The sequence below is a fragment of the Leucoraja erinacea genome, chromosome 1 (genome assembly GCF_028641065.1).
Source record: "Leucoraja erinacea ecotype New England chromosome 1, Leri_hhj_1, whole genome shotgun sequence".
In the NCBI taxonomy this organism is placed as follows: Eukaryota; Metazoa; Chordata; class Chondrichthyes; order Rajiformes; family Rajidae; genus Leucoraja; species Leucoraja erinaceus.
Window position 1 is genome coordinate 34,966,248 of NC_073377.1, and position 27,739 is coordinate 34,993,986.

General features: G+C 43.8%; 1 protein-coding gene across 3 annotated transcripts in view; it reads right to left on the reverse strand.

Moving 5' to 3' along the window:
* Window positions 1-27,739, reverse strand: part of dcaf12 (DDB1 and CUL4 associated factor 12) — a 74,892-nt gene that overhangs the window by 35,917 nt on the left and 11,236 nt on the right. Inside the window, exons 1-4 of one of the 3 annotated variants that reach the window (XM_055632626.1) lie at window positions 25,654-25,902; window positions 22,955-23,176; window positions 16,764-16,846; window positions 7,209-7,463 (exon numbers count right to left, since the gene is read on the reverse strand). In XM_055632626.1, the coding sequence (XP_055488601.1) occupies window positions 7,209-7,463; window positions 16,764-16,846; window positions 22,955-23,176; window positions 25,654-25,669 (576 nt within the window). In that variant the 5' untranslated portion in view covers window positions 25,670-25,902. Of the gene's footprint in view, window positions 1-7,208; window positions 7,464-16,763; window positions 16,847-22,954; window positions 23,177-25,653; window positions 25,903-27,739 lie in introns of those variants that run through there. The other 2 variants (XM_055632635.1, XM_055632643.1) reach the window with 2 other exon arrangements.

The window sequence follows — 27,739 nt, forward strand, 5'->3', positions numbered from 1 at the left end:
AACAGCAAATATAATGACACTAGGTTTTGACTTAGAATGTTTTTAAATGGTAAACATTTTTTTAATCAAAATTCTACATAAAATCAGATCATGCTTTATAGCATATTTGGGAAAAAATATTGATTTCATCTACACAGCTGATTTTACAAGCATACCAGTTTGTTACTCAAATAGCAGCCAAAATCTGGACTATTGATCTTGAAACACAAGTTCAAATACACTGAAAGCTGAAGAATTTAAATCCAAATAATTAAATAAATTTAGAATTACTTTTTTAAAGAGCAGGTCTCAGATAAATAAACATGAAATAATCACACTGTCATTAAAGTTTAAGAAGGATCAGCAGATGCTGGAAAAATCGAAAGTAGACAAAAAATGCTGGAGGAACTCAGCGGGTGAGGCAGCATCTATGGAGAAAAGAAGTAGGCAACGTTTCGGGTCGAGACCCTTCTTCAGACTGATGTCGGGGAGGGGCGGGAAAAAAATAGGGGGATGCGGAGACAGTAGGCTATGGGAGAGCTGGGATGGGGAGGGGAAGAAGGAAAAAAGCAAGAACTCCCTGACATTAGAGGTCAATGTTCATACCGCTGGGGTGTAAACTACCCAAGAAAGGACATAAACTACAAACAGAAAGGTCAGATTCAGAATGGGAGAGGGAGTTGAAGTACTGGGCACCCGGGAGATCAGGTTGGTTAATACGGACTGAGCGGAAGTGTTGGGCGAAGCGGTCACCGAGCCTATGCTTGGTCTCGCCAATGTAGAGAAGGTGACACCTACGACAGCGGATGCAGTAGATGAATTTGGAGGAGGTGCAGGTGAACCTCTGCTTCACCTGGAAAGACTGTTTGGACCCTTGGATGGAGTCGAGGGGGGAGGTAAAATGACAGGTGTTGCATTTCCTGCTGTTGCAGGGGAAAGTACCTGGGGAGGGGGTGGTTTGGGACGAGCTGACCAGGGTGTTGCGGAGGGAACGGTCTCTACAGAAAGCAGAAAGGGGAGGAGATGGGAAGATGAGGACAGTGGTAGGATCTCGCTGAAGTCGAAATGGCGAAAATGTCGGAGGATTATATTTTGTATGTGACAGCTGATAGGGTGGAAGGCGAGGACAAAGGGGACTCTGCCCTTGTTACAAGTAGGGGGATAGGGAGTAAGAGCGGAGCTGCGGGATATAGAGGAGACCTTTGGTGAGAGCCTCATCTATAATAGACGAGGGGAACCCACGTTTCCTAAAGAATGAGGGCATCAGATGCCCTGGTCTGAAACACCTCATCGTGAGTGCAGATACAGCATAGACTGAGGAATAAGGAATAGAGTCCTCAGGAAGCAGGGTGGGAAGAAGTGTAGTCAAGTTAGCTGCGAGTAGGTTTGTAATAGATGTTTCTTAAATGTTGTGATAGTGCCTGCCTCAACTACCTCCTCCGGCAGCTTGTTCCATAAACCCAAACATAATATATGGATAATAGTAAAGGATTAACAGAGGTTTATGTGGTAAACTATTCCAAAAAAAATCTTACTTGGTCCAAGGGAAAGTGGCAAATTAGACAACAGCCAATAGACAATAGATACAGGAGTAGGCCATTTGGCCCTTTGAGCCAGCACCGCCATTCAATGCGATCATGGCTGATCATTGCAGGAGTAGGCCATTTGGCCCTTTGAGCCAGCACCGCCATTCAATGCGATCATGGCTGATCATTCCCAATCAGTACCCCGTTCCTGCCTTCACCCCATATCTCCAGAGGGTACAAGCCAAGCCGCTCCATTCTCTCAGCATATGACTGTCCCGCCATCCCGGGAATTAACCTTGTAAACGTATGCTGCACTCTCACAATAGCAAGAATGTCCTTCCTCAAATCAGGGGACCAAAGCTGCACACAATACTCCAGGTTTGGTCTCACTAGCACACTGTACAACTGCAGAAGGACCTCTTTGCTCCTATACTCGACTCCTCTTGTTATAAAGGCCAACATGCCATTCGCTTTCTTCACTGCCTGCTGTACCTGCATGCTTACTTTCATAGACAGATGACCAAGGACCCCCAGATCCCGTTGTACTTCCCGTTTTCCCAACTTGACGCCATTTAGATAGTAATCTGCCTTCCTGTTTTGGATACTAAAGTGGATAACCTCACATTTATCCACATTAAACTTCATCTGCCATGCATCTGCCCACTCCCCCAACCTGTCCAAGTCATCCTGCATTCTCATAGCATCTCACAGTTCACACTGCCACCCAGCTTTGTGTCATTTGCAAATTTGCTAATGTTACTTTGAATCCCTTCACCCAAATCATTGGTGTATATTGTAAATAGCTGCGGTCCCAGCACCGAGCCTTGTGGTACCCGACTAGTCACTGCCTGCCATTCTGAAAGGGACCCGTTAATCCCTACTCTTTGTTTCCTGTCTGCCAACCAATTTTCTATCCATGTCAGCACTCTACCCCCAATAACATGTGCCCTAATTTTGCCCACTAATCTCCTGTGTACCATATCAAATGCTTTCTGAAAGTCCAGGTACACTACATTCACTCTACATTCCTGTTACTGCTATCCAAATGTGCGGCTATGTCATCTTTTATAATTGACTCCAGCATCTTCCCCACCACTGATGTCAGGCTAACTGGTCTATAATTTTCTCTCTCCCGCCTTTCTTAAGTGGGATAACATTAGCTACCCTCCAATCCACAGGAACTGATCCTGAGTCTATAGAACATTGGAAAATTACACGATTTCTAGAGCCACTTCCTTAAGTACCCTGGGATGCAGACCATCAGGCCCTGGGGATTTATCAGCCTTCAGTCCCATCAGTCTACCCAACACCACTTCCTGCCTAATGTGGATTTTCTTCAGAAGGTACACAAAACAGCTGGAGAAACTCAGCAGGTGCAGCAGCATCTATGGAGTGAAGGAAATAGGCAACGTTTCGGGCAGAAACCCTTCTTCAGACTGATAGGGGGTGGCGGGGAGAAGGAAGGAAAAAGGAGGAGGAGGAGCCCGAGGGCTGGGGGATGGGAGGAGACAGCCCGAGGGCTAAGGAAGGGGAGGAGACAGCAGGGGATTTCCTTCAGTTCCTCCGTCACCCCAGATCCTCTGGCCACTACTATATCAGGAAGATTGTTTGTGTCCTACTTAGTGAAGACGGATCCAAAGTACCTGTAAAACTCATCTGCCATTTCCTTGTTCCACATAATAAATTCACCTTTTTCGGTCTACAAGGGTCCAACTAATTCTTTCCTCTTCACATACCGAAAGAAGCTTTTACTATCCTCCTTAATATTCTTGGCTAGCTTACCTTCGTACCTCATCTTTTCTCCCCGTATTGTCTTTTTAGTTATCTTCTGGTGCTCTTTAAACATTACCCAATCCTCTTGCTTCCCGTTCATCTTTACTACGTTGTACTTCTCTTTTATTTTTAAACTGTCCCTGACGTCCCTTGTCAGCCAAGGGCATCCTTTACTCCCCTTGGAATCTTTCTTCCTCCTAGGAATGAACTGATCCTGCACCTTCTGTATTATTCCTAGAAATACCTGCCATTGTTGTTCCACTGTCATCCCTGCTAGGGTATCTTTTCAGTCAACTTTGGCCGGCTCCTCCCTCATGGCCCCATAGTCCCCTTTATTCAACTATAACACCGACACTTCCGATCTACCCATCTCCCTCTCCAATTGTAGTTTAAACCTGACCATATTATGGTCACTACCTCTAAATGGCTCATTAACCTCAAGTTCCTTTATCAAATCCGGTTCATTACATAACACTAAATCCAGAATTGCCTTCTCACTGGTAAGCTCCAATACAAGCTGCTCTAAGAATCCATCACAAAGGCACTCTACAAAGTCCCTTTCTTGGGGTCCAGTACCAACCTGATTTTCCAGTCTACCTGCATGTTGAAATCTCCCAATAACAACCACAGCATTACCTTTGCTACATGCTATAAATTGGATTATAAATTAATTCACTGACAAAGCAAATAATAATTTGCTGAGAATTTTCCCGAGTTGTAGGGCTGTATGCTGCAGATTCAAAGGTGGTCAGCTCTATTATATTTTTCATGGCATTTATAAATGATTTGAATACAAGGGCACAATTGAGTTCAATTGGCAGTGAGGTTTTTGGTGAAGAGGAGAATCTGACAGGATGATATTAATGGTGGGCACAAACCGACAAGTTGAATTTAATACAGAGAGGTGTGATGTAATTAATTTGGAGATGGGAGTAGGAAGCAACCGTGGCTGATAAGAGAAGTTAGGAATATAATAAAACTAAAAGAAAAGATGTATAACACAGCAAAGAGTAGCCGGAAGCCAGAGGATTGGGAAAACTCCATAGGACAACAGAAGTAAACAAAACGGGCAATACGGGCTGAAAAGATGAAGTACGAAGGGAAACTGGCCAGGAATATAAAGGACAGTAAAAGCTTCTTTAGATATGTTAATGAAAAAGAGTAGCAAAGTCAAATGTGGGTCCCTTAAAGGCAGACACGGGTGAAATTATTATGGGTAACAAGGAAATGGCAGAAGAGTTGAACAGGTACTTTGGATCTGTCTTCACTAAGGAAGACACAAATAATCTCCAAGATGTACTGGAGGACAGAGGATCTAAGGGGATAGAGGAACTGAAAGAAATTTTCATTAGGCGAGAAACAGTATTGGGTAGGCTAATTGGACTGAAGGATGATAAATCCCGAGCCTGACGGTCTGCATCCCAGGGTCCTCAGGGAGGTGGCTCTAGAAATAGTGAACGCATTGGTGATTATTTTCCAATGTTCCAGATTGATTCAGGATCAGCTCCTGTGGATTGGAGGATAGCTAACATTATCCCACTTTTCAAGAAAGGAGCGAGAGAGAAAACAGGGAATTACAGACCAGTTAGCCTGACTTCAGTGGTGGGAAAGATGCTGGAGTCAATTATTAGAGGTAATAATGGTGCATTTGGATAGCAGTAAAAGGACAAGTCAACATGGGTTTATGAAAGGGAAATCATGCTTGACTAATCTTCTGGAATTTTTTGAGGATGTGACAAGTAAAATGGATGAAGGGGTGTGGCCTGTGAATGTAGTGAATTTAGACTTTCAGAAAGCCTTTGATAAGGTCCCTCACGGGAGACTGGTGACTAAAATTAGAGCACATGGTATTGGGGGTAGGGTGTTGACATGGATAGAAAATTGGTTGGCAGACCGGAAGCAAAGAGTAGGAGTGAACGGGTCCTTTTCAGAATGACAGGCAGTGGCAAGTGGAGTGCCGCAAGGCGCGGTGTTGGGACCGCAACTGTTTACCATACATATTAATGATTTGGAAGAGGGAATTAGGAGCAACACTAGCAAGTTTGCGGATGACACAAAGCTGGATGACAGTGTGAACTGTGAAGAGGATGTTTGGAGGTTGCAGTGTGAGCTGGACAGGTTGAGTGAGTGGGCAGATGCATGGCAGATGCAGTATAATATAGATAAATGTGAGGTTATCCACTATGGCAGCAAAAATAAGAGGGCAGATTATTATCTCAATGGGGTTAGGTTAGGCAAGGAGGAGGTGCAGCGAGACCTGGGCGTCCTTGTACACCAGTCACTGAAAGTTGGCGTGCAGGTACAGCAGGCAGTGAAGAAAGCTAATGGAATGTTGGCCTTCATATCAAGAGGATTTCAGTATAGGAGTAAAGAAGATCTTCTGCAGTTGTATAGGGATCTGGTGAGACCACATCTGGAGTATTGCGTTCAGTTTTGGTCTCTGAATTTGAGGAAGGACATCCTTGTGATTGAGGCAGTGCAGCGTAGGTTCACGAGATTGATCCCTGGGATGGCAGGACTGTCATATGAGGAAAGATTGAAAAGACTAGGCTTGTATTCACTGGAGTTTAGAAGGATGAGGGGGAGGATCTTATAGAAACATAAAATTATAAAAGGAATGGACAAGCTAGATGCAGGAAAAATGTTCCCAATGTTGGGCGAGTCCAAAACCAGGGGCCACAGTCTTAGAATAAAGAGGAGGTCATTTAAGACTGAGAAAAAACTTTTTCACCCAGAGAGTTGTGAATTTATGGAATTCCCTGCCACAGAGAGCAGTGGAGGACAAGTCACTGGATGGATTTAAGAGAAAGTTAAATAGAGCTCTAGGGGCTAGTGGAATCAAGGGATATGGGGAGAAGGCAGGCACGGGTTATTGACGACGATCAGCCATGATCACAATGAATGGCGATGCTGGCTTGAAGGGCCGAATGGCCTCCTCCTGCATCTATTTTCCGGGCTCTGTGGCCTACCATCGATGGAGCTGGAAGCCTCCTCGGATTGTCATGAGCCCCACCGCGGGGCGCAGACTAAACATCGGAGCTTATTCCTTGCCTGGAATCGCTCCCACCGCGACCACTGCAGACTTTACCATCGAGGGCTCGCAGTCTCGGGTGAGGCTCCAATGTCGCGGAAGGTTCGACCAGCCCCGCCGCGAGGTTTGATCGCCCGGCGCGGGGAGCTGACATCCCCCCGATCCGGGAGCTTGATCGCCTCAACGCGGAGGGCCCGAATGCCCCCGGCTACGGGAGTCAAGATCATCCCGTCGAAGGTTCGAGGCCCACGACTGAGGAAGAGCAAAAGGAAGAGCAAAAGGAAGAACAAAAGGAAGAACAAAAGGAAGAGACTTGAACTTTATTTCGCCTTCCATCACAGCGAGGAATGTGTAGGAGTCACTGTGGTGGATGTTCATGTTAAAATGAGTTTTGAGTGATCTGTTGTTTTGAATTGTATGACTGACCTGGCCAATGAAATGCCTCTTATGTTGCAAAACATACTTGGTGAATAAAGTGTGATTCTGATTCTGATTATTTCTTCAAGGTGGCAAGTAGAAACAAAGTAATGCTGTGAAGGGTCACAGAGTAAAGGGTCACAACCCAAAATGTTACTATGTACACTCTCCGGAGATGCTGCCTAACCTGCTGACTTACTCCAGCGCTTCATGTCCGTAAAATGATGTAGGCTTACCACTCAATCCTCAGAAATGCGACAAATTTACAAAGATGACTATGGAACATGGACAGAAAAACATATTTACAGACTACCCAAAGAGACTTAAGGTCGTTCAAGGTGTACTTGATTGCAAAATAATTTGGATGTAAATGTTACTATTTCTACGTTCTTTTCCATCTGTTCCAAGTATAAAATGTACGACCTCCATCTCCAATCTTCAAATCAGCATCTAAATGATAAGTGAAAAAGTGTTCTACTCACCGTATTGCATTTTGTCCCACACACTACTTGCCGATGGTTCAGCCACTGGGATGCAAACACCTTGTTCAAGGTTCCGAATTGGAATTCTTCCTCCTTCAAAAGGGCAGGTAGTCTGTGAGCTGCATAGCCACGCAGTGCTTGATGGTAGCTCTGCTCATTCCGAAGCTTAATCTGTTGACCTGCGAGGTAACAGACAAAGGACTTCTTCACAAGCGGTAGCTTCTTCTTCTTACAGAGTGTTTGATCCTGGCTGCACTGTTGAAGGAATATAGCAATAAATTAGTTGATTTGTATAACCAACTGTTTGGGTGAAATTGCCATTTTTTGTTTTAAAAGTAGCCTTTTAACTCTAAAGCAAAAACCAAAGTTAACACTATTCTTTTGTGATTCAATCCAATTACAAAATTGCAAGGTTAAAGTAGAGTGATAACATACAGCAAAATTACAATACAGCATCTCATCTCTTTTTACACGTTGCAATGAATGCAAACAAAATTCTGGTTGGATAGTCAGCGTATGATCAACCTCGGTGAGACCAAGTGCAGGCTTGGCGATCGCTTCGCACAACACCTCCACTCAGTTCACAATAATCAACCTGATCTCGAAGTGGTTCAGAACTTCAACTCCCCCTCCCATTCCGAATCCGACCTTTCTGTCCTGGGCCTCCTCCATGGCCAGAGTGAGGCCCACCGCAAATTGGAGGAACAGCATCTCATATTTTGCTTGGGTAGTTTACACCCCAGCGGTATGAACATTGGTTTCTCCAATTTCAGGTATTCCTTGCTTTCTCCCTCCTTCCCCTCAATAGACAATAGATAATAGGTGCAGGAGTAAGCCATTTGGCCCGTCGAGCCAGCATCGCCATTCAATATGATCATGGCTTATCATCCACAATCAGTACCCCGTTCCTGCCTTCTCCCCATATACCCTGACTCCACTATTTTTAAGACCCATAATTAGCTCTCTCTTCAAAGCATCCAGAGAACCTGCCTCCATCACCCTCTGAGGCAGAGAATTCCACAGACTCACCACTCTCTGTGAGAAAAAGTGTTTCCTCGTCTCCGTTCTAAATGGCTTACTCCTTATTCTTAAACTGTGGCCCCTGGTTCTGGACCCCCAACATCGGGAACACTCTAGCGTGTCCAAGCCCTTACAATCTTATAGGTTTCAATGAGATACCCTCTCATCCTTCTAAACTCCATAGTGTACATTCCCAGCTGCTCCATTCTCTCAGCATATGACAGGCCCACTATCCCGGGAATTAACCTTGTAAACCTACGCTGCACTCCCTCAATAGCAAGAATGTCCTTCCTCAAATTAGGGGACCAAAACTGCACACAATACTCCAGGTGTGGTCTCACAAGGGCTTTGTACAACTGCAGAAGGACCTCTTTGCTCCTACATTCGATTCCTCTTGTTATAAAAGGCCAACATGCCATTCGCTTTCTTCACTGCCTGCTGTACCTGCATGCTTACTTTCATGGATTGATGTACAAGGACCCCCAGATCCCGTTGTACTTCCCCTTTTCCCAACTTGACACCATTTAGATAGTAATCTGAATGATTAGCCTCCCATTACCAGCTCTCCCGCAGCCTACTGTCTCCACCTCTTCCTTTCTTTTTCCTGACCCCCCCCGCGACATCAGTCTGAAGAAGGGTCTCGACCCAAAACGTTGCCTATTCCTTCACTCCACAGATGCTGCCTCACCTGCTGATTTTCTCCAGCTTTGTCTACCAGCGGGATCCCACCACTGGTCACATCTTCCCATCTCCTCCCCTTTCGGCTTTCCGCAGAGACCGCTCCGTAACTCCCTGGTCAATTCGTTCCTTCCCACCCAAACCACCCTCTCTCCAGGCACTTTCCCTTGCAAACGCAGGAAATGCTACACTTGTCGCTTTACCTCCCCCACTGACTCCATTCAAGTACCCAAGCCATCTTTCCAGGTGTGGCAGAGGTTCACCTGCACCTCCTCCAACCTCATCTATTGCATCCGCTGCTCTAGGTGTCAGCTGCTCTACATCGGTGAGACCAAGCGTAGGCTTGGCGATCGCTTTGCCCAACACCTCCGCTCAGTTCGCAATAACCAACCAGATCTCCTGGAGGCTCAGCACTTCAACTCCCCCTCCCATTCCAAATCCGACCTTTCTGTCCTGGGCCTGCTCCATGGCCAGAGTGAGGCCCACCGTAAATTGGAGCAGCAGCACCTCATATTTTGCTTGGGCAGTTTACACCCCAGCAGTATGAAAATTGACCTCCAATTTCAGGTAGTCCCTGTTTTCTCCTCCGCTTCCCAGCTCTCCCTTAGCCCACTGTCTCCGCCTCTTTCTTTCTTCCCCCACCCCCACCCTCCCCGCCCCACACCCTCACATCAGTCTGAAGAAGGGTCTCGACCCGAAACGTTGCCTATTTCCTTCGCTCCATAGATGCTGCCTCACCCGCTGAATTTCTCCAGCATTTTTGTCTACCCATTCACACAAGTTCTGTTATCGCACTTTCCTCACCCACTCCCTACACATTGGGGGCAATTTTACAGTTACAAGTTAACCTACAAAACCAATGCGTCTTTGGGATGTGGGAGGAAACCACACGCTTGCAGGGAGAATGTGCAAATTCAACACAGACAGTGCCCAAAGACAGGATCAAACCCAGATCTCTGGCTTGTGAAGCAGCAGGTCCACCAGATGTGCCACTATATTTTATTTTTCAACACACAAAAAAAATCATACGTTGATAACTATGGTTACTAATAAAGAAACTATCCATTTTCAGTCTTAAATCTCTATGTGACACTATGTTCCCCCTTTACACCTACTGTATGTTTTAATTCAGTTCAAGACTATGGGGCAGTAAAAATAAGTTAGAATTTGAAGATATGTGGGGAACCAAGATTGATAATTGAGCATGATAATTAAGCTAAAATGGCTCCCTCAAAAGGCCATGTTCAAATAAGCTTGTACTACATTGTAGATTTTAAACTGTTAACAGTTCCAAGTAAATATTGTTCCTTACACTAATCAACCGTTACCTAGTGATTTCTGCTATGATAAGACAAAAGGTATAGTCCAAATCACCTAAAAAAAATGGCCAGGTTTGATGCAAAATCCCAATTTCAGATACGTTATGATCAAATAAAACACCAGGTAGTGTACCCAGCGATTTCTCCATTATTACCAGGTACTTCAAGTTTGGATTGAAGAATACACTTCCAAACTACACTAGCACCCCTCCTGCAACATCAGAGGATCACACACTCGACCACTGCTACTCCACTAGAGACACAAATTGCTCCATCCCTCGCCCAAATTTGGGGGCAAAATAAAATTAAAAAATGGAGCTGCTTGTGCACCTTTTTCCTGCGCATTGGCAGCGACTGAAGTGGGCAGCTCCAGTGAAGAGGATTGTGCATAACTGGTCAGGAGAGGCAGAGGAAAGTGTTGTGACTGCTTTAACTCAGTAGACTGGGTGAGGTTTAAGGACTCTGCAACAGACCTGAACAAGTATGCCAATGTTGCAGGCTTGTGCCGTCATGGTAGGCAAGGTAGGCACTGCCTACCCCGATTAAAATAATAACATGGTAATTATTAAATATAAATAGTAAAGGGATGGGAGAATAATGCCTACTTAAGAGATAGATCTTAGGTCGGCATAATTCTCCGCGCCTTTCATCCGCAGTATATGTAACACGCGAAGGTCTGTGCAGCTGGAGTGCCGTCAACGCTGCTTCAAGCCGTCAATTTCCAGGGTACTGAAGACAGCTGAAATTCTGCCTTTGCAGTACTGCGCATGCGCAGCTCAAGTTTCTTGGTGGGTTTTTCAAACATGGATTGCCATTATTTTAAGAATATCTTAAGAAACAAAGGACATTTATTGTCACATACACCAATTGGTGTAGTGAAATTTGAGTTGCCATCTGCATCACACCTATAAAAATAGAGAGAAGAATGGAGTTTGTGTACAAATGATATGGCAGGTAAATTTCTTGGTGACATGTTTTTAAATACCGTATTTCCCGGCAATGAAGACGCTATTTTTTACCCAAAAACAAGGCATGAAAACTTACATGTCTTGAAAGCCGAAGTTGGAAGGTTGTTAGCCAAGAAAGATAGACTTGGCTATCCCTCAGTACAGCAACATCAAGAACGATGTTGTTGTACTGAGGGATTGCTAAGTCTATCCCTCATTGCTGGCAGCTGATGGGAAGCTGCTGTAAAAGGACAGCGCCGCTGAGGGGAGAGTTCCTTTCACAGCGTGTGGGGAGTCTGGCCCGAGGAGGGCAGATGCGTTGAGGAGGAGGGGGTCGGGATCAAGCGAGGAACTCACTTGCCGTGACGCTCCGGGTGCGGAGCCACCGCATTGTGGCCAGGGAGGAAGCAGCTCGGGTGGCTGCAAGCGGCCGCCCGGGACCGGACAGCGGAACTGGCCGCACCTCAGCTCCTTCTGCCAGCTCACCTCTGGCAGTGCTCTCCGTCTGAAAACCTCTCTCCTGCCGCTCGCCGGCCTCACTCATGTCAGCTGCTTCCCGCAAATCCTTAAATTCCTGACAGCGTGATCAAGGGACCAATTAAGGTTACTCGGCTGTCGGAATTTAAAGATTTGCGGGAAACAGCTGACAAGAGCAAAGCCAGCGAGCGGCAGGTGAGAGATGTTCAGACGGAGAGCACTGCCAGAGGTGAGCGGGCTGGCAGAAGGCGCTGAGGTGGCGGCCTGTTTCCGCTGTCCGGTAACGAGACCGCTCGCAGCCACCCGAGCTGCTTCCCTCCCCAGCCACAATGCGGTGGCTGCGCGGTCGGAACGCCGCGGCAGTGGTGAGTGAGTTACTGGCATAATCCCCAACCCCCTCCTTCTCAATTCTCCTGCCCTCCCCACAACTTTACCCCTGGCCAGACTCCCCACACGCTGTGAAAGGAACTCTCTCCCCAATTGGTCCCTTGAACAAGTATTGTCATTCAATAAGATCACAACTGATTCAACTTGTCCCGGTGTACTCCCGTTTCCCCCCCACTATCTCGCCACCTGGCATCACGCTCCACCCCCACCGATTCAGCAATTCAGAATGAAGGAGATTCGGAAGCGATGGGCAAATTGCTTTCTTTCTTTTTTTGTTGAGCGTGAAAAATTTTGTCCCACCAGCCTTCTTTCAAAATTTAGCAACTCAAAATGGGGGTGCGTTTTCATTGCCGGGAAATACGGTACTTTAATTAGAGATTTGGCTTTTGAAGACTTTATAAAAATTGACAGACAGCTTACGGAGAGAACAATCTGCGCTTGCGCGGTTTAAGATTTTTGAAAAGCGGACTGACTACCTACCCTGAGTAATTACTCACAGCACGTGCCTGCAATGTTGTTACAATTTTCTTAGAAATCATGTGGAGGAGTGTTCCCCAATCAGAAGCATTGGTTGAACAAGAAATCTGTAACCTACTGAGTACCAAGTCTGTGATTCAAGTCAGACAATTCAGAATCATACTAGCAGTCCAGAAGGCTATTAAGAATACAAAGAGACATTATTGGACTAAACTGAAGGCTCAGATGGATGCTTGTCAATTGTCTCAGAATCAGAGTAGATCAAATTACAGCAACGTGTCACTCCCAGAAAAGATCAACACTTTCAATGCTCGCTTCCAATGGAAGACCAACAATGTATCTTTATGGGCCCTACTGCCCGGTGATCTTAAGTCTCCGAGGTCGACTTTGCAAGATCATTTGCAAAGGCAAACCCAAAGGCAGATGCCAACAGAATTAACAAGCTCATCAGGAAGAATGGCTCCGTTCTGGGGGTGGAAGTGGATTCATTCAAGGTGGTCTTGGAGGGGAGGATGCTCCTTAAACTGCGGAGCATCTTGGACAATACAGCTCACTCTTTCCATTAAACAATGGTTTCAGCAACAAACTGGTTCTAACAAGATGCAGCACGTAACGCCACAGGAGATCCTTTTCCCCTTTTGCACAATTCCTCCCCTACTGCCGTGGGACAGACTGTAAACCCCCCCGGCAATCTTTGCACATCCCCAATACTGGACTTTCCACTCGTCACTTTAATTTGAAGTTTCATGTATCTTGTTGTGTTTTCTGACTGTTGGCAGATCAATATCCCTCCTGTGACCAATAAAGTTATATCGTATCATAAGGTGTCTATAAAGCTGCAGCAAGTAAAACATCTCATTGTTCTGGTTCATATCAGGTGCATATGACAAATAAACACTCTTGAACCAACTAATTTTAGAGATCAACAAGACTACTGTCCAAGGTGCAATTATTTTTCTGCAGTCATATTCTCTTCTGCCTTTGCTCACTTTAATAGCTTGATCATTAATTTCAACCATAAACGGTTGCTGCAGCCAGCAGAATGGCAAACCAGAAACAGCATTAGTAAAAAATTAAATAATATTCTAAACATTAGTGAATTTTGACACAAAACTTAATCATTCCAAAATAACTTACTAAGTAATATTTCCTCCTGATACTCCTCTGCCTGCCCTGAAACTTCAGTGATAACCCAAGGGGACACAAGGAACCGAAGATGTTGGAATCTTGCGTGGAACACAAAGCACTGGAGTAACTCAGCAGGTCAGGCACCACAATCCAAGGTCCTGATCTCAGTCTTAACGAAGTATTCTATCCACTCCTAACACGAAAATCAGTCCAATCTTCCAAGAATCTGGAGAAGCAAAACCCCATTTTTTCTTAATCCAAGGTCATGAACATTTTAAAATAAATAATGGAGATACAGGAACTGCATATTGAAACACATAGTGCTGGAGAAACTCAGCAAATCACGCAACTTCTGTGGAGGGAATGGATTGGCAATATTTCAGGTTGGGGCCCTTCTGATGTGCAGAAGGATCTCAACCCAAAACTTCTATCTATTCTAGTCACAGATGCTCCCTGACCTACTGAGCTACTCCAGGGTGTAGGAAAGAACTGCAGATGCTGGTTTAAATCGAAGGTAGACGCAAAATGCTAGAGTAACTCAGCGGGACAGGCAGCATCTCTGGAGAGAAAGAATGGGTGACGTTTCGGGTCGAGACCATTGTTCAGACTCTCCAGTACTTCAGAAGCGCCAGTGCTACTCCAGTACTTTGAGTTTTGCTTGAGATAAATAATTGTTTTCCTTTAAATATCTACACTAAAGCATCCTTCCAGATCATGAGTTGCACACATAAACAGGCACCCCCCCCCCCCCCCCCCCCCCCCGCACACTTGTGATCACCCCTGGTACAAACTAAATGAAAATAATCATGATTTTGTTGGCTGAGATTTTGCAACTTTTGTAAATGAAGAGCCTTCTGCATTAAACTATTTTATAGCCTCCATGCATAAATTACAGCAAATCTAAAGTTAATTACTACTGTTTTCCCATGAATTTAAACTCACGTGGAAACTAAATTCACTACATGAAAATGGGAATTGAATTGGCACATCATAAAGAAGAATGACATCACAAAGCTAAAAATTATCTAGTTGTAAAACTATTTTCTCTGTTCAAATAAAACAATTCACGTTAAAAACGGCACAATCATATCTGCCATATACTAGATTAATTAATGTAATGTCAACATCAGTGTATACAAATACCATTTTTGAAATATTGTTTTAATTGCTCTCCACAAGAAACAAATGAACAGGCCACATTACACTTCCACATTCTCCAATCATTCCTTTACTACTTGCATTGTTCTTCAAATACTCAATCATCATTCATTTTCTATTGCCACACTGCCTCCATGACAAACTTGTTCCTCTGAAATTTAACACAGAATTATCCAGAAATTTCACAGCATGTAACCGATTAGTTTAAAGCCAAACTATAACAGGTGAATATCACTCACTTCCACTGCATATTTACTGTTGCACGATTTTTCAGTTTTAAATCTTGGTCGCAGTAATCCAATACCTTTGTTCCACATTTACATCTGTGCAGGGTTAATAAAGTACATTTCTAATTCTGCTTTCTAGCATAGTAATCAATTCAACAAATGTTCCAATGCTGATACTTTTATAACTCTTCTCAATCCAAACAATGCTCAAGCACTTGAAATATTCCCATATTTCACCAGCCATTCACATGTGAATGGGCTATTCTTTATTGTTTGACTAAAATAAGCTGAGCAAGTTTAACTTACCAGCAACATTTAAGCATATTCAATTATGATGTTTATTGTATTTAATAAGACCATGAAGTAATGAAACAAAATTGGTGATTGCTTGATAATTTTTCATGACAACATTCTGAGGATCATTTTATGAATTAAATACTAAGAAATCATTAGTTATGATTCAACATGATTCCTTTAATATTAAAGAATAGGATTTTTTTTTAACTTGCAGTCTTCCCCATCCAACTTCAATAGATATTAGCATTTAAATGTATTTTCAAATCCGATGATTCCTGTTTCTAGACTCTGCCATAGGTTTATCGAGCCAAAATGAATCCTACCTCAATGATCACTACAGCCCACCTACCTGAGTTAAAAAAAAATGTTTTTGCAAAAATGTCTTGCTTTCGTAAGAAATTTGTGTATAATTTGTTTTGTCGGTAGGTTTCCGGTAGGCGGCGCGGCTCTGGCCAGCAGCGGCCTCTGCAGCCTGTCATTTCTGTGTTTTTAAAAGGTTATTTTAGGTTCCTTTTATTCTGAACTTTTTGCTCTCCCTGCTGGGAGACCCGACTCGTCGGGTCCAGGTAGGTTTCAAAAGGCCTTCTGCCGAGCCGTCGCGGAAAATACAAGGAGCTGCTAATCCTGCTGCTCCGACTGGAGATGGCTCCCACGACTGTGGACTACGGCACCGGGAGCCCGCGGCTCCCTCCTGCAACGACTTCTAAACTGAGTTCGAAGAAAAACATCAATGTTTAACACCAAACCCGGTGTGACCTCTTGCTTAATGGCCGCGGGACAATCGCCATCGCCAACTTTTGTGTATGGAGAGAGAAGTTTATTTGGCCTTCCATCACAGTTTTGTGTGGATGTTTATGTCCAAGTCAATGTGCTGGGGTCTATTTGTGTGATGTGTGCATTTCGTTTGGACAGGGGTCCAAAGCAATTAAAGATTCTGACTCAATGTATTTGTCCAGTACCTGTGATGTGTAGCTACAGTATTTGTGCATTTTTGACAATAATCTCAACCTGAATTTGAACTTCTTCCCCCCAAGTCTCACTCATAATATACACTAGCCAAACACTAAAGATATCTTGCAACTCCAAAGCCTTACATTGAAGTATTCATATAATATTCTTATATAAAACAGGAAACCAAGCCAGCTTTCCCATTTGGAAAACAATAAGACATAGTTATTTCATTATGCAGCCTACCAGCACATGTGCAACATATACTGAAATAGTCTTCCTTGCACTATACAAAAAAAGTACAATGTGCACTGAATGGAATAACCAGAGGAATAGAAGAAAATCAAAGGCAGAAAATGGTTTTGACAAATAATGGAATAAAAAAAAGCCACTAATAACAAACTGGAGGTAATGGGAATGAGGCCGATTCAGATTTAACAGTGAATGGCTGGACACATAAATAATAGGCTGCAAATCGATGAATCTTCTTACCGTTGAATTGTGTAAACACAGGACTCCAGAGCCGCCTGAAGGGAGAAGGAATTTCTTGTGCAGGTGACACTGGTTGTGGAGCTCTTTATAGGATGTAGTTCAATGTGAGTGAAAGATTCAACACTGATGAAACTTAATTTGACACTTATCTTTGCTTAGAACATTCAGACAATAAATTTTCAAAAGTAGTTACCATTGTAACATACATAGAACTCAAGAAAAACCCTACGGCCCACGACATCTGTACCAAAAATAATGCCAGTTTAAACTAATCTCATCTGCCCGCACACAATTCATATTTCACCATTCTTTGTACATCATGTGCCGATCCAAAAGCCTCTTAAAATCCACTATCTTGGCTGCCTCCACCACTTCCCCTGGCAGCACATTCCTGGCACCCACCACTTACTCTGTAAAAATCCTTGTCCTGCACATCTCCTGCAAACTTTGCCCTACAGCTCTCTGCCCTCTGGTCTTTGAGATTTCCACCCATCCAGCCGATTTATATGCCCCTCACACTTCTCTCAGGATTCCTCTCAACCTTAGTTTTTCCTAGGAAAACAATCTAAGTATCCATCCTCACCTTATAGCTAACCCAGGCAACAATCTGGCAAATAAGTAGGAAGAAACTGCAGATGCTGGTTTACATTAGACTTCTTTAGACTGAAGAATGGTCTCGACCCGAAACGTCACCTATCCCCTCTATCCAGAGATGCTGCCTGTCCCGCTGAGTTACTCCAGCAATTTGCGCCAACATTCTGGTAAAACTCTTCAGCATCCTCTCTGGAGCTTCCTGCAATGGACAGGGCAACCAGAACTACAGAAAATATGCCAAATGCAGCCTAACCAAAGTCTGATAAAGCAGCAACACGAATACCTGACTCTTAGATGCAATGTCCTGACCAACGCATGGAAGCACACTATCTGCCTTCTTTACCACTTTATCTATGTGTTTTGCCACTTTCAGGAACATATGCACCTGGACCACAAGATCCCTCTGCATACCAATGCTGTTAAGGGACATGCCATTAATCGTATATTTTCCCCTCACATTCGACCCCCAAAGTACAACACTCCAGTGTGTAGGAAAGAACTGCAGATGCTGGTTTAAATCGAAGGTAGACACAAAATGCTGGAGTAACTCAGCGGGACAGGTAGCATCTCTGGAGAGAAGGAATGGGTGACGTTTTGGGTCAAGACCCTTCTTCAGCTAAAGAAGTCTATCTTCTGAAGAAGGGTCTCGACCCGAAACTTCATCTGATCCTTCTCTCCAGAGATGCTGCCTGTCCCACTGAGTTACTTCAACATTTTGCGACTACACTTCATACTTGCTTGGATTAAACGTCATCTGCCATTTATTGGCCTACTAGTGAATTTGATCTAATTTTGGTGCCATCTACAAATTTACTAACAAAAAATTATCCTTCTATCATAACCCTCTGTCTTCTATGAGTAAGCCAATTCTTAAACCAACAACCAAGTCAGTGTGGATTTTTTGCATCTTAATCTTCTCGATCTGACTACATGAGGGACTTTATAAATGCCATACTAAAATCCATGAAGAAACATCCACTTCTCTACCTTCATCAATCACCTTCTTCACTTCTTAAAAAAAACCCAATCATGTTCAGAAGACATAGAAACATAGAAATTAGGTGCAGGAGTAGGCCATTCGGCCCTTCGAGCCTGCACCGCCATTCAATATGATCATGGCTGATCATCCAACTCAGTATCCCGTACCTGCCTTCTCTCCATACCCCCTGACCCCCTTAGCCAGAAGGGCCACATCTAACTCCCTCTTAAATATAGCCAATGAACTGGCCTCAACTACCCTCTGTGGCAGAGAGTTCCAGAGATTCACCACTCTCTGTGTGAAAAAAGTTCTTCTCATCTCGGTTTTAAAGGATTCCCCCCTTATCCTTAAGCTGTGACCCCTTGTCCTGGACTTCCCCAACATCGGGAACAATCTTCCTGCATCTAGCCTGTCCAACCCCTTAAGAATTTTGTAAGTTTCTATAAGATCCCCTCTTAATCTCCTAAATTCTAGAGAGTATAAACCAAGTCTATCCAGTCTTTCTTCATAAGACAGTCCTGACATCCCAGGAATCAGTCTGGTGAACCTTCTCTGCACTCCCTCTATGGCAATAATGTCCTTCCTCAGATTTGGAGACCAAAACTGTACGCAATACTCCAGGTGTGGTCTCACCAAGACCCTGTACAACTGCAGTAGAACCTCCCTGCTCCTATACTCAAATCCTTTTGCAATGAAAGCTAACATACCATTCGCTTTCTTTCCTGCCTGCTGCACCTGCATGCCTACCTTCAATGACGGGTGTACCATGACACCCAGGTCTCGCTGCATCTCCCCCTTTCCCAATCGGCCACCATTTAGATAGTCTGCTTTCCCGTTTTTGCCACCAAAATGGATAACCTCACATTTATCCACATTATACTGCATCTGCCAAACATTTGCCCACTCACCCAGCCTATCCAAGTCACTTTGCAGTCTCCTAGCATCCTCCTCACAGCTAACACTGCCCCCCAGCTTAGTGTCATCCGCAAACTTGGAGATATTGCCTTCAATTCCCTCATCCAGATCATTAATATATATTGTAAATAGCTGGGGTCCCAGCACGGAGCCTTGCGGTACCCCACTAGTCACTGCCTGCCATTGTGAAAAGGACTCGTTTACTCCTACTCTTTGCTTCCTGTTTGCCAGCCAGTTCTCTATCCACATCAATACTGAACCCCCAATGCCGTGTGCTTTAAGTTTGTATACTAATCTCTTATGTGGGACCTTGTCAAAAGCCTTCTGGAAGTCCAGATACACCACATCCACTGGTTCTCCCCTATCCACGCTACTAGTTACATCCTCGAAAAATTCTATAAGATTCGGCAGACATGATTTACCTTTCGTAAATCCATGCTGACTTTGTCCAATGATTTCACCACTTTCCAAATGTGCTGCTATCCCATCTTTAATAACTGACTCTAGCAGTTTCCCCACTACCGATGTTAGACTAACTGGTCTGTAATTCCCCGTTTTCTCTCTCCCTCCCTTCTTAAAAAGTGGGGATACGTTTGCTACCCGCCAATCCTCAGGAACTACTCCAGAATCTAAAGAGTTTTGAAAGATTATTACTAATGCATCCACTATTTCTGGAGCTACTTCCTTAAGTACTCTGGGATGCAGCCTATCTGGCCCTGGGGATTTATCGGCTTTTAATCCATTCAATTTACCCAACACCACTTCCCGGCTAACCTGGATTTCACTCAATTCCTCCAACTCCTTTGACCCGCGGTCCCCTGCTATTTCCGGCAAATTATTTATGTTTTCCTTAGTGAAGACGGAACCAAAGTAGTTATTCAATTGGTCCGCCATATCCTTGTTCCCCATGATCAACTCACCTGTGACATGACCTGCTTACTGTCCGTTTAGCCTATTCTCTTGCAAATGCGAAGAAATCCGATTCAAGATTTCCCTTGATCCTATCCAATAGTTTTCCTAAAACTGTAGCGAGCTTCAATGGTTTATAATTTCCTGGATTATTTCGACTTCCCTTGTTAAACAAAAGAACAACATTGACAACTGTCCAGTCCTCTGGGACTTTGTCTGTTGCTAAAGAAGATATAAAGATCTTCATCAAGGCCCCGAAAACTCCTCTCTTGCCTTCTCAATAACCTGGGATAGATTCATCAGGCCCTGGGGATGTATCCACCTCTTCAAGAGCCCCAACACCACCTCCTTCTTGATTAGATTGTTACAGTGGAAAACCTTAGGTTTGCATACTAACCAAAAAGATCAGATATACCATACATTGATACAGTGCAAACTTCTGGACAACAGATAAAGTAAAGGGGAAGATACTGAGTGCAGAATGTAGTTAATAGACAATAGATAATAGACTATAGAAAATAGGTGCAGGAGTAGGCCTTTCGGCCCTTCAAGCCAGCACCACCATTCAATATAATCATGGCTGATCATCCACAATCAGTAAGCCGTTCCTGCTTTCTCACCATATCCCCTGACTCCGCTATCTTGAAGAGCTCTAACTCTCTCTTGAAAGCATCCAGAGAATTGGCCTTCACTGCCTTCCAAGGCAGAGAATTCCAAAGATTCACAACCCTCTGTGTGAAAACGTTTTTCCCCCCATCTCTGTTCTAAAGATAAAGATACCTTAATTCTTAAACTGTGGCCCCTGGTTCTGGATTCCCCCAACATCGGGAACATATTTCCTGCCTCTAGTGTGCCCAATCCCTTAATAATCTTATGTTTTAATTAGAACCCCTCATCCTAAATTCCAGAGGATACAAGCCCAGCCGCTCCATTCTCTCAGCATATGACCAGTCCCGCCATCCCAGGAATTAACCTTGTAAACCTACGCTGCACTCCCTCAATAGCAAGAATGTCCTTCCTCAAATTTGGAGACCAAAACTGCACACAATATTCCAGGTGTGGTCTCACTACGGCCCTGTACAACTGCAGAAGGACCTCTTTGCTCCTATACTCTTGTTATGAAGGCCAACACGCCATTAGCTTTTTTCACTGCCTGCTGTACCTGCATGCTTACTTTCAGTGACTGATGAACAAGGACCCCCAGATCTCATTGTACTTCCCCTTTTCCCAATTTGACACCATTCAGATAATAATCTGTTTTCCTGTTCTTCCATCAAAGTGGATAACCTCACATTTATCCACATTAAACTGCATCTGCCATGCATCTGCCCACTACCCAGCTTGTCCAAGTCACCCTGCATCCTCATAGCATCCTCCTCACACTTCACACTGCCACCCAGCTTTGTGTCATCTGCAAATTTGCTAATGTTACTTTTAATCTCTTCATCTAAATCATTAATGTATATTGTAAATAGCTGCGGACCCAGCACCGAACCTTGCGGTACCCGACTAGTCACTACCTGCCATTCTGAAAGGGACACGTTAATCTCCTCTCCGTTTCCTGTCTGCCAACCAATTTTCTATCCATGTCAGTACCCTACCCCCAATACCATGTGCTCTAATTTTGCCCACTAATCCCTTATGTGGGACCTTATCAAATGCTTTCTGAAAGTCTAGGTGCACTACATCCACTGGCTCTCCCTTGTCCATTTTCCTAGTTACATACTCAAAAAATTACAGAAGATTAGTTAAGCATGATTTCTCCTTCGTAAATCCATGCTGACTCGGACCGATCCTGATACTGCTGTCCAAATGTGCCGCTATTTCATCTTTTAGAATTGACTGCAGCATCTTCCCCACCACCAATGTCAGGCTAACTGGTCTATAATTCCCTGTTTTCTCTCTTCCGCCTTTCATGAAAAGTGGGATAACATTAGCTACCTTCCAATCCACAGGAACTGATCCTGTATAGAACATTGGAAAATGATCACCAATGCGTCCACGATTTCTAGAGCCACTTTCTCGAGCCACTATCCTTTATGTTAAAAAAAAAAACCTGCTTTGCGATTTCATTCCTAAATGACTGTTTTTTTATTCTCCCTTTCTATGAGCTTTGCCAGATCAAAGAAGTATAAAAAAAAAGTTATAAAGGAAGTTATTGGACACAGGCCGGTCTAAAATAGACTTTGGGGGTCATCAAACTTACCAGCTTTAAACCATGGCGTAGCCTATCAACCTTAGCTATTGCTCATTCTGATAATTACATATGATAAGGGTTTCTGTCTTCCCCACCCTTCCCAAGTAGTGCGTTCCAGATATGTCCATTCATTGAGTGAAATTATTTTATCTCGAATCCCGTTTGACAAATATAAAGCAGCTCCAGTGAGATATTTTCTCCTACTAACTATAATTCTGTAGTCCTGTCAGTCCAATGCGCTGATGATTTCTAGAGCCACTTGCTCAAGTACCCTGGGATGTAGACCATCAGGCCCTGATAATTTATCAACCTTCAGTCCCATCAGTCAACCCAACACCATTTCCTGCCTAATGTGAATTTCCTCAGTTCCTCCGTCACCCTAGGTCCTCTGGCCACTGGTACATCTGGGAGATTGGATCCATCTTCACTAAGAAGGGCACAAAGTACTTGTTCAACTCATTGCCATTTCCTTGTTCCCCTTAATCAATTCACCTGTTTCTGTCTTCAAGGGACCCACATTTGTCTTAACTAAATTTTTCCTCTTCACATACCTAAAGAAGCTTTTACTATCCTCCTTTATATTCTTGGCTAGCTTACCTTCGTACCTCATCTTTTCTCCCCGCATCGCCTTTTTAGTTATCTTCTGTTGCTCTTTAAAAGTTTCCCAATCCTCTGGCTTACCACTCATCTTTGCTATGTTATACTTCTTCTCTTTTATTTTTACACTGTCCTTGACTTCCCTTGTCAGCCACGGTCGCCCCCTTAGAATCTTTCTTCCTCTTTGGAATGAACTGATCCGGCATTGTAGTGCATCAGTTCCTTAGATAAAATCCAATGATTACAATGGGATTGAGACAAATCGAACTTTACTGTAGCTGATAGAAGAAGGACTGTTCAGAAGTCTGAAACTGTCCTCAAATGGCCCTTACATACTAGTATTCCCCACAGTGATTTCACTTTCTTTCACATCCTCAACCATGGTCAATAATAGATGCAACATATTCATTTAGTACCTTGCTCACTTTCTCCAACTCCAAGGATAAATTCCTTCCTTCACTTTGAGTCCTATCCACTCGCCAGTTATTCTTCTTTTTAATGTACATATAAAAATCCATGGGATTTTCTTCAATTGACTCACCAATGGCATTTTTGGCACATCTAGTTGCCCACGTGTTTGTTCCTGCTTGTTCAAAAGGCCCTGCCTGGTTTCATCTTTCTAAACTTGCTTATGCTTCCTTTTTCTTTTTGACCAAATTTACAACCTCTTTGGTTGTCCAAGCTACCCTTACTTAGCCATGTTGCCGCCTTACTGGAACGTTAATCCTCAACTCTGATCAACTGACCTCTGAACAACTCCCACATCTGATGTGGACTTACGCAATAACAATTACTCCTAATTTTCTTTCTCGTTCCTATCTAACAATCCTGTACTCTGCCTTACCTCAATTTAGAGTCTTCCCCCAAGATCTAGATTTAATCCTTGTTCATAACTATCTTAAAACATATGGAGTTGAGATCACTGTTCCCAAAGTTGAAATGCCAAGTCACCTGGGCAGCCATATTTCCCTATACCAGTTCAATTGCAGTCCCTTCTCGAGTTGAACTGTCCACATTTGTTTCAAGAAACTCTTTTGGAAACATTTCACAAATTCTGCCCCACCTAAGCCTTTTGCACCAAGTATCAGCAAATAGAGAAGTTAAAGTTGCCCACTGTGACAACCATGTTGCTTTTTCAGCTTTCTGTCATCTGCCTACATATGTTCCTCTATTTCTCAAAAGTAGTACAATCTCATTAGAGCGATTGCATCTTTCTTATTTTTCAGCTCTATCCACAAGGCCTGAGTGGACAAACCCTCTAGTGTGTCCTCTCCGAGTGCCGCCATGACATTCTCGCTGATTAGTTAAACAACACCTCCATCTTTTTAACACGTCTGAAACACTGAACATTCCTACTCAAAAGGAACATTGAGCTGCCAGTTGTGTCTCTCTCGCACCACGATTCCACAATAGCCATAATATCATAGCTCCTAGCATCGATCCAGGCTCTAATTTTATATGCTTTCTCCACAATACTCTTTGCACTGAAATAAACACATTTCAGCCCATCAGTTTCACCATATTAACGTCCCCCTGCCTTTTCTTTGACTTTACTGGTCATTACCTTCCCATTAGTCCTTCCATTTGCTGACCTGTGCTGGATCCCATCCCTCTGGCACTCAAGTTCCTTTTGAGTAGCACTAGCAAACCTCCCTCCAAAGATATTGGCACCCTTCAGTTCAGAAGCAACCCGTACCTCTTGTACAGGTTAACTCTGCCCCAGAGACGATCCCAATGGGCCAAAATTCAGAACCCCTACCTCCTGCATTAACTCCTCATCCACTCATTCATCCATCCTATCTTCCTGCTCCTATTCTCAGTAACAGGAGGTGCTGGCAGTAATCTGGAGACTACTACCCAAGGTACTGCTTTTCAACCCAACTCTCTTCGAACTATCTGTAATCAAACTTTATCTTGCACTAAACATTATTCCCATTATCCTGTATCAGTGCACTGTGGACAGCTTGATTGTAATCATGTAGTCTTTTTGCTGACTGGATCGCATGAAACAAAAATGCTTCATTGTAACTCGGTACAGGTGACAATAATAAACTAACATATGATCACTATATCATTTGTGCCAATGTGCACAACTTCCAGCAGCTCGCCCTCCCCCCTTTGAGAATATTCTGCAGCTACCCAGACACAAGTGCCCTGGCACAAGGAGGGCAAACACCAGTCTGGAATCCCATTTGCAGCCACAGAATCTTCCATCAGTTCCACTAACTAACGTCTCCTCCTATCACTATTGCTGTGCCTGGCTTCACTCTTCTTCATTTTGGCTCACAGCAAGCATGATGCCACAGACCCAGCTATAGCTGGTGCTCTCCCATGAATGGTCACCCTCCCTCATCCCCAAATAAAATAAGGATAAACTTGTTTGGGAGAGGAAATACCACAGGGACATGCTGCACTCTCTCCCACTCCATTTTGTGGTGCTCACTCATCTCCATCTGCCTTTATCTTAGGTGTGACCACCTCATTATAACTCCTATAACCTCACATATTCCTGGATGACGTCCAGCCACAAAGTACAGATCTATACTAATAATTGAGAACATGACTGTGACCATGACAGAATAGGATACAATTTAAAGTAATAGCTGATTATATTCAAAAGCAGTATATAAACACTGTGCCAACAGAAGCAAATAAAAACTCTATTGAATCCTTGAAGGAAAAAAATCAGCTACTCTTACCCAATATGGCTTGCATGCAACTCCAGTCCCATACAAATGGGACTGCCTCTTTCTACCAGCTATCTCCCCTCTACTCCAGTCTTGAAGGGTCCCGACCCAAAACATCAACTATTTTCCTCCAAACATGCTGCCTGATCCACTAAGCTTGTCCAGCAAAGTCCCCTGTTCAAGATCTCAACATCTGCATTTTTCTTATGCCTTTGAACTGTTTTACCAATCTGCAACTTCCAAAGCAGATTGGCGATAGGAATGAATTCCCAGGTTGGCTCACATCCTAAAAATGAATTTAAAACACAGCAGCCAAATTGATAACAGCAAAGTGTCACAAAAAGCAATGAGATAAATGACCAGACAATCTGTTTTGAGTTTTGAGTGATGTTGTCTGGGAGATGAGTGTTGACTAGGACAATGGGGAGCATTGGACAAATTAAACTTTTAGGTACACATCAACGTAGCAAATGAAAGAGGAAAATAAAGTGCTTTTTCAGGTGGGGAATCCAACTTGGTAACAAATAAAATACCGAGCAGAAAACAAAGTTCAGCAGAACACCTGGCAAAACCTCAAAATTGTACCCTATTTGATCGATTGATGATTCCTTGCTAGAATTGTGAAATTAATGCCAGAAATAAGTAAAAGCGAGTTTTGAACTGGATTTTAAACTTTACATTTCACTGGCTAAATTCCACAACTGATATGAAAGATTGAGATCGACTGATTTTTAATTTCCTTTGCTGACATTTTTAGACTCCCTACCATTTCAATCAATCCGTTTTATTCATCAAATACACATATAAGTGCAGTAAAATGAATTTTCAAGCAGCGGTACAATAAAAAAAAAATGCAATACACAATAAGATTTAACACAAACATCCACCACAGCATTCTACACTGTGGTGGAAGGCACAAAGTACAGTCGTATCCAACTATCCACAAGTCTTACAAATTTATCATTTCCTAATGTCTTCTATTTTCTTAAACATCTTCCTCTTTGACACAAATTAAAGAGTTTTAACATCAGACTCATTTGGAAAGTTAGGAAATATTATAATTCAATTGGTTTTGTTCTTCTATGTAATATGAAGAACGTTGTCCAGGAAGCAAGATCTATCTATCAATCTTTATCCCCTGTACCCGACTCCCCAGCATCTACTCCACCACCTACCAAGGTCTCAACATCTCCACTGACCTCCTTACCCCTCCTCCACACTGCTTCCTCTCCCAGTTTGAACTGGTCACCCCTTTTGAAATCTCCAAACTCATTAGCTCTTCCAAACCCACTACCTGCTCCCTCGACCCTCTCCCCACTCCCCTGCTGAAGTCCTGCATCCCCGTTCTCTGCCCCTACCTCACTAATCTCTTCAACTCCTCATTGTCTCAAGGAATTGTCCCCTCCGCTTTCAAAACTGCTGCTGTCACACCAATCTTAAAGAAACCTGGTCTTGATCCCTCCTCTCGCATTAACTACCGCCCAATCTCAAACCTCCCCTTTCTTTCAAAAACCCTGGAGCGTATCGTTGCGTCGCAACTTCATTCCCACCTCCTTGCGTATAACCTATTTGAACCCCTCCACTCTGGCTTTCGCCCCCTCCATAGCACAGAAACTGCTCTCCTCAAAGTCCTCAACGACCTCCTCACCTCTGCTGACACTGGTTCCCTCAACATCCTCATCATCCTGGACCTGAGCGCAGCCTTCGATACAGTGAACCATAACATCCTGCTCACCAGACTCAAAGACCTCAGCATTGAAGGCTCTGCACTCAGCTGCCTCCATTCCTACCTTTCCAACAGATCCCACTTCATCTCTCTCCACAACCACACCTCTGCTACAGCCACAGTCACTCAAGGCGTTCCCCAAGGCTCCGTACTCAGCCCCCTCCTCTTCATCATCTACATCCTCCCCCTTGGTCAGATACTCCGCCACTACAACCTGGACTTCCACTGTTACACCGATGACACCCAGATCTACCTTGGCACCAAATCCCCCACAACTCCCATATCAACTCCTGTTTGTCAGCTATAAAAATCTGGATGCAACTTAACTTCCTCAAACCCAACAGCTGAAAGACTCATCCATGCCTTCATCTC